At 34.3% G+C, this 18,936-nt stretch overlaps 1 protein-coding gene across 1 annotated transcript in view; it reads right to left on the reverse strand.

Moving 5' to 3' along the window:
• Positions 1-6,402: 6,402 nt before the first annotated feature.
• Positions 6,403-18,936, reverse strand: part of Agmo (alkylglycerol monooxygenase) — a 317,387-nt gene continuing 304,853 nt past the window's right edge. Inside the window, exon 13 of the mRNA XM_005076213.4 lies at positions 6,403-7,110. Within this exon, the coding sequence (XP_005076270.1) occupies positions 7,036-7,110 (75 nt within the window). The 3' untranslated portion in view covers positions 6,403-7,035. The remainder of the gene's footprint in view (positions 7,111-18,936) is intronic.

Raw genomic sequence — 18,936 nt, forward strand, 5'->3', positions numbered from 1 at the left:
TTTCATTTGCTTGGTTGGAGTTACACCAAGATATTTTATATTATTTGAGGCTATTATAAAGGATGCTGATTCTCTGATTTCTTTCTTACCATATATATATATATATATATATATATATATATATATATATATCACAAAGGAGGTATTATCCAGTTGAATTTAAGAACCAAGTCTTATCAATCTTTTAAATATGTTCAGTATTTTCCTATTTTAATAGGAACAGATAGCTATTTCTCTTATTTAAAATATTTGCTTTCAATTTGAAAAAAATTAGTAGCAGCTTTAAGACCACGCAAATTTTTTCAGTGTTCATTCATGTTTATAGAAGAATTTCCAATTGGTCTTCCATAAGATCCAACATAGTGTAGCAGACTACAAATAAACATTCAACCACTGCTGGGGAATATGCATTTATCTATGTAACTATTATTTAAGCTATACTGTATTCAATAATGAATGCTTGCTTAGTATGTGCAAGGCTCTACTACAATCTCCAAAACCAAACATTCTTTAAAATCTCACTAGAGCTGATATCTGACAGAAAATTTACTGTTTCCTTGTTTGGTATCATTTTACCAAGTATCTCTCTAGAAAACTTACTATCATGTTTGTGTAAGGTATTTTAGGTTATGAATATATCTCTCTGTATACTATACTAATAACCATACATCTCACACTGTATGTGTATTGCTAGTTTCTTAATTTAGAAAGAACTTTGCTTTCCAACATTCTGTTATCCATCATAATTTGTATTCATCTCACCAACAACAAAAGTGTTTTGGTCTTCTCGATTAAATTTTTCATTGACACAATAGTATTAGATGTCTGATGTGATGAAATCTGGTTCACTGGAGTCCTTGGGTCCCAGGGTCTTTGGCGTTCCACTTTGAAGCTTGGATTTCCATTGTTACTGCTCCAATTTCTGCTTGTGCACAACGACGCTGTGATAGTGAAATAAGTGAAACAAACCTAGACAGTCTTTTGACCTGAATGAAATCCCATCCTGTGTGCATATGTGCCTCCTGCAGTTGCTTGTACTAAATAATCTCCTGTAGACATGATTGTTGTGAAGAAATCACAGACATGAAGCACTCAGGATGCTTCTTGACTCATTCATTTCTTTCTATTTCCTGTAACTGCAGATATCACTAACCTCTTCTCATGCTGTGAGTTACATTGATACATATATATACACTCAAGCTGTGTATTTAGCTTAATATTTTCTTAGAAAATTTCAATACTTACTTTATTATATATGCATTTTCAGATTGAGAAGCTTCCCAAAGCAAATTGGCAGATTGTTGATTATTTCATCTTATAGACTGTTTCAAATACTAGAAATGCTTCTGAAAGTGCCATTTGGCTACTAGGTGTCATTGCTGAAGTGGCCCTTAATAACTCCTAGCTAGGAATAATCAACCATTCTTAGACACAGATTGTTATGACATGTATTATTTTCCTTGTGAGTTGAAATTCATGCTGGATTCTAATTCTAACTGGGAAGTGCAAGATGCATTTTGTCTAGACTAGATGCAATATCCATTTTAATGAAAATGTTTTATAATTATATATGTTATATATGTGTTAAAGGTAGTTATATGTGTGTGAAAGGCAGAACATTCTTTACTGAATTTCTCACATTAATACAAGAGAATATTCCAGAAACTGAAAATACTAAATGGCATTTGCAAAACCTAAAGCAGTATGTTCTAATGTTTCTACCAATGGCACTTAATTAAAATGAAAACTATAAATGGAAGCAGGTGCTATGGTCATATTTCTTGACCATATACCCTTCTCTAGTCCATTAGCTTGTTATTCCTCATCTTCCTGAAACGTCCCCTGCTGTTAAACTTTCTGCATTAATTTCTTTAAAAAGTTCATGTAAAATAATTCTATGTTAAAACATGTGTGACTTCTACATATTCATGAAGGTTTTCAATGATTCCTCCCCTGTGTGGCATTCTAAAACATCCATAATTGCTGAATCACCATCACTTATCTTAGTTAACCTCCTTGCTATAACAGAAATACTACTTTATACCATAGAATTATTACTTAGAGAACTTTTTCTGCCTCCCTGCCATACTGGAATTAGAACCTAGTACCTTGCTCATTCTAAGAAGAGAAGATCTCTCTCACACTACATTCTAGACAGCTTATATGAACGCTCAATACTAGATTGTGGATATAGCTTACCAATACATTGTTCTGAAGCCTAATGTAGGCTTATTTTGATTCAAATGAATGTTCTCATCATCCATTTACATTTCTAGAATGATCTACATAAGGGCATCTGTCTAGCACCATATAGTCCCACCCAGTATTTGATCCCTGGTGCTGACGTGACTAAAAGAAAAAGGAGAGCATATATAATTATTGTGTAAAAATGTAAACACTTTCTTCAGTGCAAGTATGAATATAAATCTAACTTTATGCTTATTGATAGCAAAATGCCAAAGTATGTTAAAGGAATGTGCTTATAATCATGGATTCCAGAAGCCAGCAGTGGATGGAAAGGATGGGCTAAATGGCATGTTAGCAATGTAATTTCAAGACACCTAACACAGAAGAAAGAACCATGTTATTTTTATTTATTTATTTATTTTAAGTGATCTTATTTTTATAATTTATTTTTTGCAACTTTATTGAAATTACTTTTAATATAATATGTTCTTATTTTGGTTTTCCCTTGCTATAACACCTTAAGATCCTTCCCACCTCCCCACTGACCCATGTTATGCCTTCATTTCCTCTCTCTTTAGGAAACAAACAAAAAGTGTAAACAAATAAACATAATTTAAAAAAGGTACGTACACACAAACATTAAAACATAAAATCAGAAACCTTATATAGAAGCAAACTATTAATAAGACAAGAAAAAAATGCCCAAATAAAGCAATATGAGACAAAAAACTCTACAAAAATACTATTGAGCTGATTTTGTGTTGGCCATCTACTGCTGTACATGGTTAAAATATTTAGGGAGACTCAACTGCAGAACACTAATATTTTTCATTGCAAACAGATGCGAATTGGACATATCTTCTTCCTTAAGGATGATATAGCATGTCTACTTCCCCCTTTCAGCTCTAGGATCCCATCTAACTTAGGGCTGCACAGGTCCCATGGATGCTGCCATAATGAGGTCATATGTGTGGCAATCTTATTGTATCTGGAAGACACTGTTTCTGTGGAATCATGCATCACCTCTGGCTCTTACAGTCTTTCTCCTTGCTCTTTAGCAGAACTTTCTGGGCCATGGCAGGAGGAGTTTGGTGAAGACATCCCATTCAGGACTGAGTTTTCCAAATCTCTCTGTCTGGACATTGTCCAGATGTAGGTCTCTACATTAGTTCCCATGTGCAACAGGAGGAAGCCTGTCTAATGATGACTAAGTAAGGCATTGCTCTATGTTAACAGCAGAATGGTGACAGAAGTCATCTTATTTTCATGTTCCTTTAGCAGAAGAATGGTGCCTGGTTTTTTCCTAGGCCCTAGCCTATCTAGTGGGAGGTTCTTGGCCTTCTGAGAAATGTCAGGCATAGTTTTCAGCTCATGGAGTAGGGATTAAATCCTGACAGAGAACGGATGCTTACTACAACAATGGAAAGCTATTCTATTTTGACAGTAATCCCTTCTAATCATGTGTTTTGTGAGGAGAGAGGCTAAGTTGCTATGATGTTGGTAACAAGGAAGAACAGAATGAGATTGAAAAATAATATACTCTGATTATGAATACAATATTGTCAATTTCTTACCTTGATGGCAGGGTTAGTGATTATTTGCTTCCTTAGAGTGCCTGAGAATCATAACATGAAAATTATTTTAAGATTCTGGAAGCCAGGGTTCTTGGTATACTTTTCATCTTACTTGGAGGTTTTGAGAAATTAGGGAGTAGGAAAGAGAAAAGGACTTGGATACTGGCTATTGCCAATCTGCTTATTAGATTGTATCACCTTAGACCAAAATGCATACTAATGTTATAGAATGTCTCTCATTATTTCCATTGTAGATTCATCATAACCAGTTAAATTATGTTACAATGGAGCAAGATTTTGGCAAATCTAATAAACAGTAATGTAACCTAGGAATGCCAATAATAAGGAGGGCTCAGTCAGTTTGGTGGCCAGTTGAATCTCTGAATGTAATTAGAGTCACATATGCCAAATTGCATTGTCTTGTGAAGATTAGGTTATATTTATCAAATAAGATTTAGTTAACTAGTCAAAAGAATATGAATGAAAAATTCTAGCAAAAAAAAGATATAGTAAGAAAAGGGATGGACATCTTTTTGCCTATGATAAACTTATCAATAAAACAAGGTTATATTTTTGTGTTTACATGACACAAGCCAGGGAATTCTGGATAGAGTATCCTCAATTAAAAAATGTCTTCATCAGATTATCTGTACAGAATATTCTGCAGCATTTTCTTGATTAATAGTTTCTATAGTAAGGCACAGCCCACTGTGAGGAGTGTTACCACTTAGCAGGCTATGCTGTGTTGTATAAGAGCAGACTAAATAAGCAACATGAACAAACCAGTGAGCAGCATTGTTTTATGATCTACTTCAGCTCCAACCTTACTTCTCCTTGATAATGGACTGTTCCCTGAAAGTGTAAGCTGAAATAAATCCTTTCTTCCCCAAGTTACTTTTGGTTATGGTGTTTATGACATAAACAGAAACCTAATTATACACCAATCTTGCAAGCTTTAAAAACCCAGGACTCATATACCACCTACATTACTACAGAAAAATTCTCCCCCAAACTTTTTTTTAAAATAGGAGCATCAAATTGAAAAGTAATAGCATACTCTGCACATGAAGTTCTGAGCCTATAATACTTGAGTTTTGCTCTGATTACTTTATAGCAGGAAATGGAGGAGTGTTACAGTCTTTGATATTAGAATCTAGAGATTTTTAAAAAAGAATGCCAACTGTGTCCCATGATGGCCTTGGAAAAGTGATTTAACTCCCCCAGAGTTCTGCAAAATAGTTATTGCAGTACCTGTTTCTGCAATAATTTAGAGGTTTAATTAAATATGTCTAACAGATTTATGCCCTATAAACAAATGCACATTTTGACCCTTTTGGTAGATTAGTGGGATTGAGTGTCCCCATGATTATTGTGAAGGCACTGTGAATCTTTCCATCCCAAATGGGTAATTGACAAGCCCTATTTTTAGTGCTGTTTTCCTGAGGGAGAAAAGTGGGGACAATTAAAGTCTTTCCAGTGAAAAGTCAGCATAAATTACATGGAATTATTCAAGATCAATTTACGATATTACTAAGAGCTGCATGATCTGTCATCACACATTAGTGCTCACCAGAGAAAATAAGACTGAAAAATTAGCAAGGTTGAAGGTGAGAAAATGTCCTGTCTCATGCACAGAGGCCGTAGGCACATACCCTATCTGGGATACCACATCCATATTCAGAGACTTGGAAATTTGTGACTTTATAATACCTATATTTCCAAAAGAAAATTATCTAAGTCATAGTGAAAATATTAAGGTTTAAAAGGGAAAACAAATACATGTGAGTTTACTCAAGGAAATCTGAATTACACATGAATTATTTTCATGATTAAACACATTTTAAACTACCCCTATATATTCATATCTAGTCAAGTATTTCCCCATCATAAAACTATTCTGATATGCTAAATAAATATTTGAGATTCAATAAAGATTCTATTTTCTTTCCATTAGTGAATGATGTAAATTGTAGTACAGAAATTCTTGGGAATATATAATATGCACCTCAAGAATTTTAGTGATACATTAAAGTTTCAAGCCAGCAGAGGGCTCCCTCCTGCAAGGTAGGTCTATACCTGTGAGGTGACTCAATCCCTATTAATGAGGAACCAAAGTAGGATTTCATAATTGTTATTGACCCCAGAATTTGCTCAAATCCTGTGTGTAATTAAGAAGTATAAAAACTGAATGAAGTAAAGCCAAACCCACTTCTGACGCTTGAGATATAATTGTTAATATTTCCATCATGCAAAGTTAATTTTCTTCTGCTGTTGCAGCTTGAAAAGCGAATGTGCTTCCACTCAGTCCCATGAATACACACAGACTCCTGCAGCCTATTCTCTGACTGCTCCTTAAAATGAGGTTAAGCAACTATCGTCAGTCTTCTTCATTCAGTGATACATGCTGACAAAGACTAATGAACCTCACTATGAAGATTAGTGCCTTTGATGTGGACTGTTAAAATTGTCACTTGAAAATTTTCTAAAAAATATTGAAGGAAGGGAACAGTTCTTATTTTTAAAGACCTTTTTCCAATCTTTTTCTGAACTTAGTTCTTATCTTTGACAATTCTTTCCAAATGGAACATACAACAGACTTTTAACATTTCAGTAAGCAGTATACACAATCCACTTTTGTCCCTTCCGTTCAGACACTTTTATTAACAGTATTATGTAAATTTTAGAGAGCATGAATTATAATATACTCCTCAAGCCGCTGAAACAAGTTGACCCAAAATTTCGCAAGTATATATTATAAACTAACATTTTGAACAAAGTAATTCTTTCCAATTCTAATCATTTCCATCTCATTGATTTCTTTTTATGTAATGTGCAATACAGATAGATCATTAGTTTACAAAGTCAAATGCCAGCTCACATAGACTCCAACACATTCTAAAGACTACAGAGATTTATTTAAGCATAGTTTTAGAAAATGTTAAAGAAAAGGTTGTCAAATCAAGCAAGACAAATGTAATTTTCATTCTGTTATTTTCAGCCCACACTTTCCTTTCTATAATCATTGCCACAGAGAAGAAAAGCAAACACAGCCTCAATGTATATAAAATAACTTGGCTTTTAGTGAGAGCAAACAGTATAATTCACTTTAATTTTTGCAGAGAAATGAATGTGGGAAGCATAGGTAAATAAGTACTTTGATTTTTCATTATGCGTGTACCTCCCGTAGGCAGTATTTAAGATAACGATCTTTATGTAGTAGTGCCATGCCATGGGCACCTGATAGGATTGAGAGACCTCTTTGTAGTAAGTAGGTTTATTTCCAAGAGCCAGTGGTGAATTGTCTCATGCTTCTGACTCCCCAAAAAGCAACGCAAACAGAAAAGAAAATCTGCAGGAAAAAAAAAAAACAAGAAAACAAATGTGAGCCCAAGCTTTGTTCCACTGAGTTAAATTATTTTCCTGGAATAAAAAAAAACAAATAATTTTATACAGTCAAATTTCCTAAACAAATTTTAGCAAGTAGATCAATGATAGGATTTAGTCAACTTAATATAAGGCATGCTATGTAAATATAAAAAGGAGAGTAAGAAGTTTATTTTACCCGTTTGGTTGCTCTTACATTTGCATATATGTGCTATTTAAGGATATGGAGTCTATATAAACTAGGTACTGAACAAAACAGAACAATTTCCTTCTACATTTATGAGTACCAAATGCTGTATGTTCTATGTGAAATGATGTCATTCCTCCTATAGTTTAAGAAGCTTAGGAATAGGAGAAGTGAAAACACTGTTGAAGAATCATTTTCCTCTAAAGTATGCATTTCATCCTGCAAGAATTAAGTCAACAAATCTGTGGCTAACTTGTCTTCTCCATCTTTTGATCTCACTATGTACAAAAATGCAGCTACACAATTCTCCTTAAAGTTGAATATATATAAATAAACACACACACACACATATATAGTTTTTGGGGTACTTTGAGTTTAATTGCTTGCTTTTGGATAACACTAGATACAATAAATTACCAAAAATCAAACGCATGTTATTCTTGTTTTTTTAGTGAATTTAGCAATAAGAAGCAGCACATAGCAGTTCCCTGGAGGAATAATGGATATAGAGTTTTCTGCTATGCTTAATATAAATACTATATCCCATAATGCATCTGTCTGTGCCCAGGGTGTGTGTTATGTACTTTCAGGATTCTCCTATGTGAATAGTTCCCCTTGTTCTTTTTGTTAACTGTGGGGCTGCTTTCCTGATGATGAACATTAGATGATGATGAAATGGCAAACTTATTGTAGTAAGTTGTAATAAGTTAGATTGATAGTGACAACTGTGTGGGTCTCCTCCCTACAGCATGTCTCTCTATATGTACGGATGAACTGCGTCAGTTTCTTCTGAAAACTACAATAATGCTGCCAGTTTTTCTCCCCAGAAAGACATTTACTATTTCTGGAAGATGCATAGAAATATACAATGGAAAAAGTTTTAAGCACTAAAATATAAGCATCAGAATATGCTGGGATGAGGTACAAAGTTAAATCCACTGATATCAGCCATTTAGTTACCTAAAATACCTTTGCTATCAGGATCAGAAAAATGAAACAAAGTGAGAAACAATAAAAAAATAACCAAAACAGCTTTCATTAAACATTGCTGCTTATATGTGATACAATGGTAAATTTCATTTAAATCTCCTGATTGTTTCTAAATGATCATTAGTCTGAATAACAGCTAGTCATATAGGTTTGCTCCCCTTACTCTATGCATTCCTTTCAGTCTATCACATTCACAAAATAAAAAAAATAAAAATCAGTATTTACATTGAAGCTGAAGGAAAGATTAATATTAACATATTGGAGTTGCCTCAGAAGTCAAGCACAATATACTTAATGGCTGGTTTTCATTTTGTTTCTTTTGACTGTAACTCAAGAGAAATGACTTCATGAGATTCTTCACTGTGTTGCCAGGCTAAACAACACCAGGGCTGGAAAAGATTTGTGAACACTAATATACTTGACTAGTGAGTTCCTTCTGCTTCTGAAGATGAGTACATGTGGACAGGGTAGCTGAGAATAGTTTCCCAAGAGGGTCACAGATGATGTCTATAGTATCAGTACTGGAATTCAGTACCTTTATCAAACAACTAATACATGGTGGTAGAATCTGAAATGGACGTGTCAATATAGGGTCTTGGTAGGATTGAATCTGACGTCTTAGGGTCACACGGATTTTCTACATGGAAATGGACTGTGGTGAGTGATTTCCATGCAACCTCAAAATTTGATGGAAAGTTTCATGTGTCAATTACTTTTTCCCCTAGTGCCCAAGTGTTAATGGTTTCCTTTAGACTACACATACTTCTATCTAGCATCTCAGTAATACTGAACATTGTTCAATAAAACAAGAGTGAAAAAGTTAAAAATTATAGGTTATGACTTTGTTCTTTTTTCTCTTTTTTTTATTCATTGTACATACCAACCATAGTTCCCTCTCCCTCCCCTCCTCCTGCTCCCCCCCATCTTTCCCCATCCCACCCTCCATCCATTCCACAGAAAGGGTAAGGGCTCCTATGGGAGGTCGACAAATTCTGACACATCAAGATGAGGCAGGACCAAGCCCTTCCTCCCTGTATCAAGGCTGAGAAAAATATTCCACCATAGGGAATGGGCTCAATGAAGCCAGCTCATGCACCAGGATCCTGGTCCCACTGCTAGGGTTACCAAAATCAGACTGAGTTATACAAAGTTACCCACATGCAGACGACCTAGTTCTGGCCATAGTCCATGAGCTCCCACATGCTCAAATCAGCCGTCTCTGTGAGTTTCCCCATCATGATCTTGATGCCCCTGGCTCATATAATCCCTCCTCCTTCTCTTTAACTGGACTCCTGGAGCTCAGCACAGAGCTTGGCTGTGGATCCCTGCATTTCCTTCCATCAATTACTGAAAGAAGGTTCATGTTTGTCTTTCTGGGTTTGGGTCACATCACTCAGGATGAATTTTTGCTTATTCCATTCATTGGCGTGCATATTTCATGATGTTTTTGTTTTTTACAGATTAGTAATAGTCCATTGTGTTTATATATACTACATTTTCTTTATCCATTCTTTGGTTGAGGGGCATCTAGGCTGTTCCCAGGTCCTGGCTATTATGAATAATTTTGCTACGAACAAGTATCCTTATTGTATGATTAAGCATCCTTTGGTTGTATGCCCAAGAGCTGTATTACTGGGTCTTAAGGTAGATTGATTCTCAATTTCTTAAGAAATTCCCATACACTGAACAAGTTTGCACTCCCATCAGCAGTGAAGGAGTGTTTGGTCTTAGCCATTCTAAGAGGTGTAAGATGGTATCTCAGAGTTGTTTTGATTTTCATTTCCCCTGATGACTCCAGATATTGAGTCATTTGAGATTCTTCTGTTTTTAATTCTGTGTAGATCTCTACTCCATATTTTATTGAATTATTTGATAGATAAAACATACCAAAATTAAATCAACTCCAGAAAAACACTTTAAATAGACCTATAACCCCTACAGAAAAAGAAGCAATCATTAAAGTCTCACGTCCAAAAACACCCAGGATCAGATGGTTTCTACTCAGAATTCTACCAAAATTTCAAAGTAGAACTAATACCATTACTCCTCAAATTATTTCACACAGTAGAAACAGAAAGAACATTTCAAACTTTTTTTATGAGGTTAAGGTATCTTCATACCCAAACCACACAAACAGAATTACTGACCAATCTCCCTCATGAATATTGACCCAAGAATACTCAATAAAATATCAGTAAACTAAATGCAAGAACACATCAAAAAAGTCATCCACTATGATCAAGTAGGCTTCATTGCAGACACACAAGGATGACACAACATAAGAAAATCTGTCAATATAATTCAACATATAAACAAACTAAAAGGAAAAAACACATGATTATCTCACTAGATGCTGAAAAAGGCTTTGACAAGATCTAGCATGTGTTCTTAGAGAGATCAGGCATACAAGAAACTTATCTAAACATAATAAAGGAAATATACAGCAAGCCAGCATCCAACATGAAATTAAATGGAGAGAAACTCAAAGCAATTCAACTAAAATGAGGAGCAAGGCAAGGCTGTCCACTCTCCATATCTATTCAATGTAGTACTCAAAGTTCTATTTATGACTTGCTTCTTAATTCACCATGTTGTGAAACCTTTCTACCTTTGAAACCTGATCCTTTTGATTCATGTCGACCTCCTACCTACAAAAGCCCTAATATTTCCTATTTCCTCTTTTTCCTACCCACCTCAAATGCAGCCAGTAGTGGGGTTCACTTTGTTCATTTTGTCTCTTTGGGTATCTACAGACTAACCCTCCAAAGAAATATCAAGCTATAATCTTTCAGGTTCCAAGAGGGATGCTTGGACTAGGGAAGCTCTTGGTGTCCTTACCAGACCATGTTGTCTGATTCGGACATGTCTTAGACGATTGGTGTCTACTTAGTGGATGAAGTGATAGGCACTCAAAATGATGTGTTAATGTATGATTACTAAACAATCTCAAATAGTGTTGATAACTGGGGTTTAGGATTTACATTTGCAGTGGTCCCCAGAAAGTGCCATTTTGTGTGCATCTCTGGAGGCAGTTGAATGAGAGGAACATTACATCCAGACAAAAGTGGGCTGTTTTGCGTTGTTTCGATTTTTAAGATTAGCAATCTGGGTTTACAGTTTCTAAATCTAATAGCTGCTAGGTTTTTAAGGTGTTTTTGCAATCAGTATTTTAAGGGTGAAAATTAGAGTTTTTAAACATAATGAAATATATATCGACAAAGGGTCACAGAAATAATGTAAAATGACTACATCTTTCTAAAACTATGCTTGGCACTTCTTTGTTAGAAATATTAAGTATAGGAAAATAAATTAATTGCTATGTTCTGAACATATGTGTATGTATATGTTGTATTTCTATATATAAATATAGTAAATTCAAATATGTTGCATGAATAATTTAATATGGAAAATTATTTGGTATACAATTCACATAACCACTTGATTACTGGTATCAATTCTGTCAAATTTTTCTCTTCTTCAATTTTGTTTATTTTGCATTAAGCTATTCATTTTGTGTTTCCACAGTTATTGAGATTAAATATGTTTCAGTTGGTAATAGATCATTAACATATTACTTAATGGGATTCAATGAAGGAAGCTTCATTTCTCTTTAACCATGTCACAGAGTAAACGCATATTTTAGTTTTTTGCACTTATTCTGATATGTTTCTCTAATATTTAGACATGTTTCCAGATATATACAAAGTCAGTACACCCTCATTTTACTGCAGGTCTGGCCAAGTCCCATGATTTTAACAGCTGGATGCAAAATATGAAACAGAGGAAGTTCATTCTCAGTGTCAAGCCCTCCCTGTACTAACACATCATTATCAGTGCTTGTCTTCAGGCTATTTCCTTGACTTCCCAGGGACTTCAACTCCAATGCCTGAACTTTGGCCTATACAGATGCTCTCTCTGTTTCTTCCACCTCATTCGAGAAAGCTCATCATTTGGCAGGTGGCTAATCTGAGCACCTAATCCCTATTAGACACCAATGGGAACTGTTTCCCACACCCAGTTAAATCTGTTTCAGAGGCTTTGTTGAAAATGGCTCAAATATGAGCAAGCCAGGATTCTAACTCACTGGAGGGAGAATCAAACGATCAGGGGTAGTTTCATGCAAATGACATGCCTTACAGTTACAAATCCCCAAATCACAAGCCAAGTGAGTTGACTTCTTATATGCCACTGTACATATTAATCTCTTCTGGCTTGGGTACATGATCAGAAAATTCAAACAGACCTGACGGCCAAGAGAAACAAACACCCAGTTGTAATTACAGCTAGTGAGCAGACTACAGTCTTTACAGAGGTGTTACAAAGACTTTTCATAGCATATAACTTTGTTATAAACTTTCAGCTGAAACAGGTGCTTTAAAATTACTTGGATTATTCACAAAACGAAGAATGTCTATGGGATAACTAGAAGTTTTGGGTTGGTTGGTTTTGAGTCTTAAAATTTTATTTTCAGTGATATTAAAATAAAAACACTCACTGTGCTATACTTAATTAATTTTCTGCCTACTGATAAAATCATACAACGTTTTATGTAGCCCTGAAGTACTCATAAGTGCCATGACAGGCATGCCAAATGTGTTGTTATTTCTCACGGTAAGGACCATTTATCCTACCTGACCAAGGAAAGAATCTCAATTATTGAAATATGAAATGCCAATTTGTGAATTTTGTTTTATTTTTATTTCATTGAATTACAATAAAGTTTATGCAATTGTGTGAGAAGACAGAAAAATGTAGATTTCTATAATAATTTCCTAGGATTATGATAAGCACATGTACTCATTCTTAGCTCTGATACCTCATACACAAGACCTAAACAGAAGATGATATTTTCATGTAAAATTTCTTTCTTTCTCATCCAAATATTAACAAGTATAAATGTAAAACACTAAAAATATTAATTATTACTCTATAGGTTGGAGAGATGGCTCAGCAGTTAGGAATACTGGTTATCACACATATGACCGTGTGGTCAGTTTTTAGCATCTGTATGGTAACTCATGGCAATTTGTAACTCTGATTCTAGAGAAACCAGTGCCCTCTTCTGTCTTTCATGGGCACAAGGCACACAAGCGGTGTAAATACATACATGCAGGCAAAACACTCATACACATACAATAAAAATCATCTACAACGTTAAAAAGACCATTTCTCTGATGTCAATGAAGGTTGAAAGAAAAAAGCAGGTAACTGGTTATTGTAAGGAATGCCAACAACTATAAACAAGAATTACTTTAATGGAAACCTGACAAGTATCTCTAAACTATTTGAAATTATCTGGATAAAAATAAGTTAACACTTTTAGCACCATGCTTGCAGGTATTTAGAAATGGCTTTTGAGAGATGCAAAGATAAGACTGAAACAAACATTGAACTTGAATTGCTGTAAAACACCACCATTACCTATCAACATGAAGGCCCTTAAAAATGGAAACATCAGAAATTGATTAGGGAAATGATAGATTTTATTTTCTTGGACTTTACCAAGAACCTGTTTCACAAGTGTGACTTCAAAAGAAGTTAAGAGTGTAGTCTATAGATGACCAAAATATTGACGCATGCAGAAGATAGTAATCAAAGTACACAGAAACTGTTTCGAGTTACTGTAGTATTACTGAAATGTTCTGAGGATTGTGTGTGTGTGTGTGTGTGTGTGTGTGTGTGTTTATTCCTGAATAATATTTCAAAATAAAATAATAGTATTTAATATGAGGTTTTAGGAAAATATACTATTAAAATGAATTTTTTGTACTACACATAAAAATGATAAAACAACAGGATTTTACACATGTGTAAATGAGAGTTTCTTGAAAAGGCTAAATTTCAGTCCTTAAATATCTACTGATAGTAGTTTTAAGTAAGAAAATACAGTAAACACATTCAAATTAAATGAAATACAATTTTGGGATGATGTTTTACAGCACCTGAAATCACCTTTTTTAAGCTTTTAGCTGACTTCTGTAGAGTAAAAACTCAGATATTTTACTATTTCATACTAAGTTGGGGCAAAGAAACAGAAAGTTGAATAAGTATTAACTTGACTGACACAAGTGTCATATCAACCATGTGAATCAATTCAGCCCCACCTCATAATCTCTTATCATGTATAATAATGTATTCACTTCTTAAGGTCTAGGCCATCTAAGACTAAGTGCATCTCTGTACTATTTGTGAACCAGTCTGCAGTCTATCCAGTCCAGATTTGAATTATCACACAAACACTTGAGAATGACAAATTTTCTTGATGGGATTAGGAATGGATCGCTTACAAGTCTATGAAGGCTACCTAGATTTCACAGAGCATGTTTGAATACAGTTGGCCTGAATTAGCTACTGTTCATGCAAACCCATCTGGTTGGAATTGTATAAACCATAATTAACGTAAAATGAAAATACATGCTACATTTCTTAAAAACATATGTGGAGTTTTCCTCATTGAATTAAATGTTTGCATCAATTGTTTTTTTTTTTTTTGACAGCCAACATTTTTAGGAATACTAACATTACCAAGCTTTGCTTTCAGATTACAGTGTTTGTTCATACAATGGGTAGAATTACTTTTGTTCTTTCTCCCTTATAGGCAATGGTGGTGTCCCCGTATATATTGTTTTTCTCTATAGACTGTAACCATTTTGGTATTCTTGCTATCCAAGCTTCCTCTATTTTTGGTCTTTGTTTTTTCTGTTTAAATGTCTGTTCTTTTATTTTGAAGTTGAAAGAGGAATTAAAGAGAATGCAGTCAATTGGCTGGGGAATGTTGTAGGAAGAAGTCTCTCTTTCTGAGATTCTTTATACTAGCCATCTCCTTGTACTTATCATGCAGCACTAACTCTTGTTTGTATCTATGTGAGAAGGAAACAGAGCAAAGCAAAGACCTGACAAATTTGTGAGCATGTTCAACTTGTTGCAGCTTTTTAAAAGTTGGAAATAAAACAAGAATATAAATAATGAAAACTCTTGATGAATATTACCGGTTTTAGTCTATGCTGAAACCTTTATGGGCATTAAAGTTACTGGCGGGTAAACTATCCTCTATACCTTGATACTATGATCTAAAGGTGAATGAACTCTAACTGAATTCCTTTTAACAGTTCACTGAATTCAAAAGTTCGATATTAAAATTTTAATTGTTTTATTTTATTAAAGATTTTTATAGTGATGGGTATCAAAACAAAGCCTTTAAATGCAAAGGAAACCCCCCACCCCTCAACTGTAACCCATAGCTACTCAAATTTCTTTTGTACTTCTATATTTCTACATAAATTTATATTTAAAAATAAAGCCTCTGTAATTACCATTGGCACAAAAGTCCTTGCCTCATATCCAGTATGTTTGAAACTGAAAGTTTTGAGTAAAATTTTGTTAGACCCTAGTCCTTTTATGTCTTTAAAGAATTAACTGTAGTAAAGAGATGCATGACAAATAATATATGATTTAAAGTATCTTATATTTCTAACTTATTTCCAACAAATGAAATTATGGCATTTCTACTCTTAAACAGAGCTGTGTTTCAATATTTATAAAGAAAAATCAGTCACAATCTTATACCAAAATTCAATTTCTGTGATTAAGGAGTAGCAAGCAAAGTCTCTCTTTACAAAATTATCATGGGGCAAGTTGATTTTCGATGCATCCAAGAGCAAGAGCCAAAAGCATCTGATGTGGCTAAAAATGTCAGCTTTTGTCCAATACTCCATCTGCAAGAACATATGTTTACAAATGCAAAATGACATTCACCAGTTCTTATCAGCACATTCAGTGTGTAACCAAAAATTTATTTTTATTTGTATAATATTTGGGAAATAAAAACAAAAAGTCTCCAAAGATATGTTCAATATTTTCAGGAGAAAATGTTTACAAACATCCTAGTGGTATCTTTTGTTAAAAATAAGACATTCTATCTTGAGAGAGGTTTTTAAAAGAATCTTGCATATTGTTTTTGCTTGCGTCATTGGGATGATTAGAGACTCAGTAAATGCAAGCCTCCAGAGTAGACTAATAGCAAGCCAACAGCCCACATATGGCTCGCAGCTTGAGAGATTTCAGAGTTCTACCAGAGATGGGACTGCCCAAACAGTTTTCTGAGAATGTCCTCAGACATAAACTGCATCTTACTAAGCCAGTCATGCCAGAACTGGACCCAAGGGTATACAGAACTGTGGCTGATGGCTAATAATGACAGCTTCCTAAGGAAGCCACAGCTGCTTTCCTGAGAGACACTCCAGATGCCTGAACTTGCTGTTGCTTTCCATTTGGACTACCTGTTCTGGCAACAGCTCCAATAAAGAGAGAGGCAGGCAGCAGGCACCCAGCTGTTTCCAATATGTTTGGCAATACAGGTCCTAATAGCATAGGCACTGCAGACCTCCAAAGTGAATATTTTAGCTTTGAAGTTCTAAACAAGGTATTAGGCTATACCAAAGCACAAATCTCCTCTGCTCCAAGTGATGATAATACAGTAAGAACAATTTAGCTATGCAAGCAAATACATTGCTAAAGAATCTATCATGAGCTGAAGGAAAGATGTAGAATCTCCACAAATTGATGAAATATCATATATATATATATATATATATATGTGTGTGTGTGTGTGTGTGTGTGTGTTAATTTCAGGGTCAAAACACACATTTCAGATTTTTCTGAGAGAATCTTGAATAATATAACAAAATATCTGCAATAAACATCCTACACTAATTAGACAATTCAATAGTAGAAGTGTTTCTTGAAATATTCATTGAGAATTGTAATAAAAAGCAGTAAGTGGAATGGAAGTAACTCTGAGAAAGGCAACAACATTAGAATAATAAATTATTAGAATAGAAACCTGATAATAGAATTATTAAAGAAGGGGGCCTGACTAGAAGGAAAAGATGGATGAAGAATAGGAGGAGGACAACTAGCATGAGAGATGCCCTTGCTTCAACTCTACTACATTGTCAACAAGAGACTACAAGGCAAATGAATCTGTGGAAAACTATCAAACGCTTCAATATAGAGTCAATGTAAAGTAACACAATATTTTAAAGTCACAACCAATAAATACTAGATTTCAAGCTTCTTTCCAATAAGCACTCATATTACTCCATCAATTCATTAACCGTTTAGTGTTAGATATGCAATACAAACAAAACACCAGCATGGCATCTACTTCAATTATGAATGGATGTGCAAAATATTATGTGGACTCAATCCTCATTAGATAATATTTGTTCATCAGGAATCCCTCCTCCAAATTCCATTTGGTTTCAGGTCTGTCCCTGCTGAATTGAGTCTGAAATAAGTGCAATGTAGTCCTTGAATTCATAGAACTTAGAGTTATACAGTTTTTTGAACTTATCTCCAATAGCCTGGTAGATTTTTTATCTGTGTCTTTCTAAGTCTTTAGCTTAAAATGTATTCACAATATTTTCATTAAATATAAAAGAAAATGTTCTGCTAAAATTTGCTAATTCATGGAGTTGTATCAGCTTTTGTAACTTTTTGTAAAATGAATTCTATCTTCAATAATTTTTATAAGAGTTTATATGAGTATGGAAAAACTCTTTCTCATTTTATTTTCTAAAATATTTCATTTATTGTGCATACAGTCTTCTGCCTGTATGCCAGTGGAGGGCACCAGATCTCATTCAACGTGGTTATGAGCCACCATGTGGTTGCCAGGAATTGAACTTAGGATCTCTGGAAGAACAGTCAGAGGTCTTAACCTCTGAATCATCTCTCCAGCCCCCTCTTTCTCATTTTAATAGGCAGAGAGTTGCCTATGCAACTCACAATTGAGTACCAATGTTCCAATTTTGGGCACAGAAACATATTTCAATCATCTTTTTCTATTGAATAAGATATTTAATGCTGCTATACTTTAGTGTCTACATCTAAAGACAAAAAATCACAGAAATTCCTTGGAAATATTAGTTGAAATAATGTGCATGGAAAATTATTACAGTTTCAATTATGCATCTATTACAAACAAGTATTATTAGTGTTAGGCTGTACTATAAAGTTATCATTGCCATTGCTGTTACAAACTTAGCCTTAAAAGTTTCCTAAACTGTGTTCTGAAAATAGTTACAGTTCATTGTTTCTAACTTTATTTTTGATTATTATTGTATAATATACCCATGGAGAACAATTTTTACTAGAGTAAAGAAAGTACAAATGCAAATTATAGCATCCAAACCTTTCCTTTAAAAGTCTCCCCTTACTCATTGTCTTTGAAATCACGAGTCAGAAGTATAAAGAGACCTAAAAACTACAAAGTTTTGGGTTCTAGAAAACCACTTCCTGATAGCCCTGAAATCTGTGTCATTCTTTGTGTCACAAAATATCTAAATCATTCTACTTTCTCATGAATAGAAAAAGAGTTTGCCAGTCCAGTTTGATAATGTTAGAAAGTTCCCAGGATCATACCCAGAAATAATTATATTTGTAAGAAAAAGAGTGCAGAGAAATAGTCTTGCCCAAATTATTGGCACAACAATGTTGCTGAATGAACAGAAAAGTCACAAAAAGTGCCTTGTAAAAAGCAATCTGCACACTTTTTGCAGAATGTAGAGACTAGAAAGAAAAGAAAGAAAATGTATTTTTAAGTTCCCATGT

Source organism: Mesocricetus auratus, unplaced genomic scaffold (genome assembly GCF_017639785.1).
Source record: "Mesocricetus auratus isolate SY011 unplaced genomic scaffold, BCM_Maur_2.0 Super-Scaffold_15014, whole genome shotgun sequence".
In the NCBI taxonomy this organism is placed as follows: Eukaryota; Metazoa; Chordata; class Mammalia; order Rodentia; family Cricetidae; genus Mesocricetus; species Mesocricetus auratus.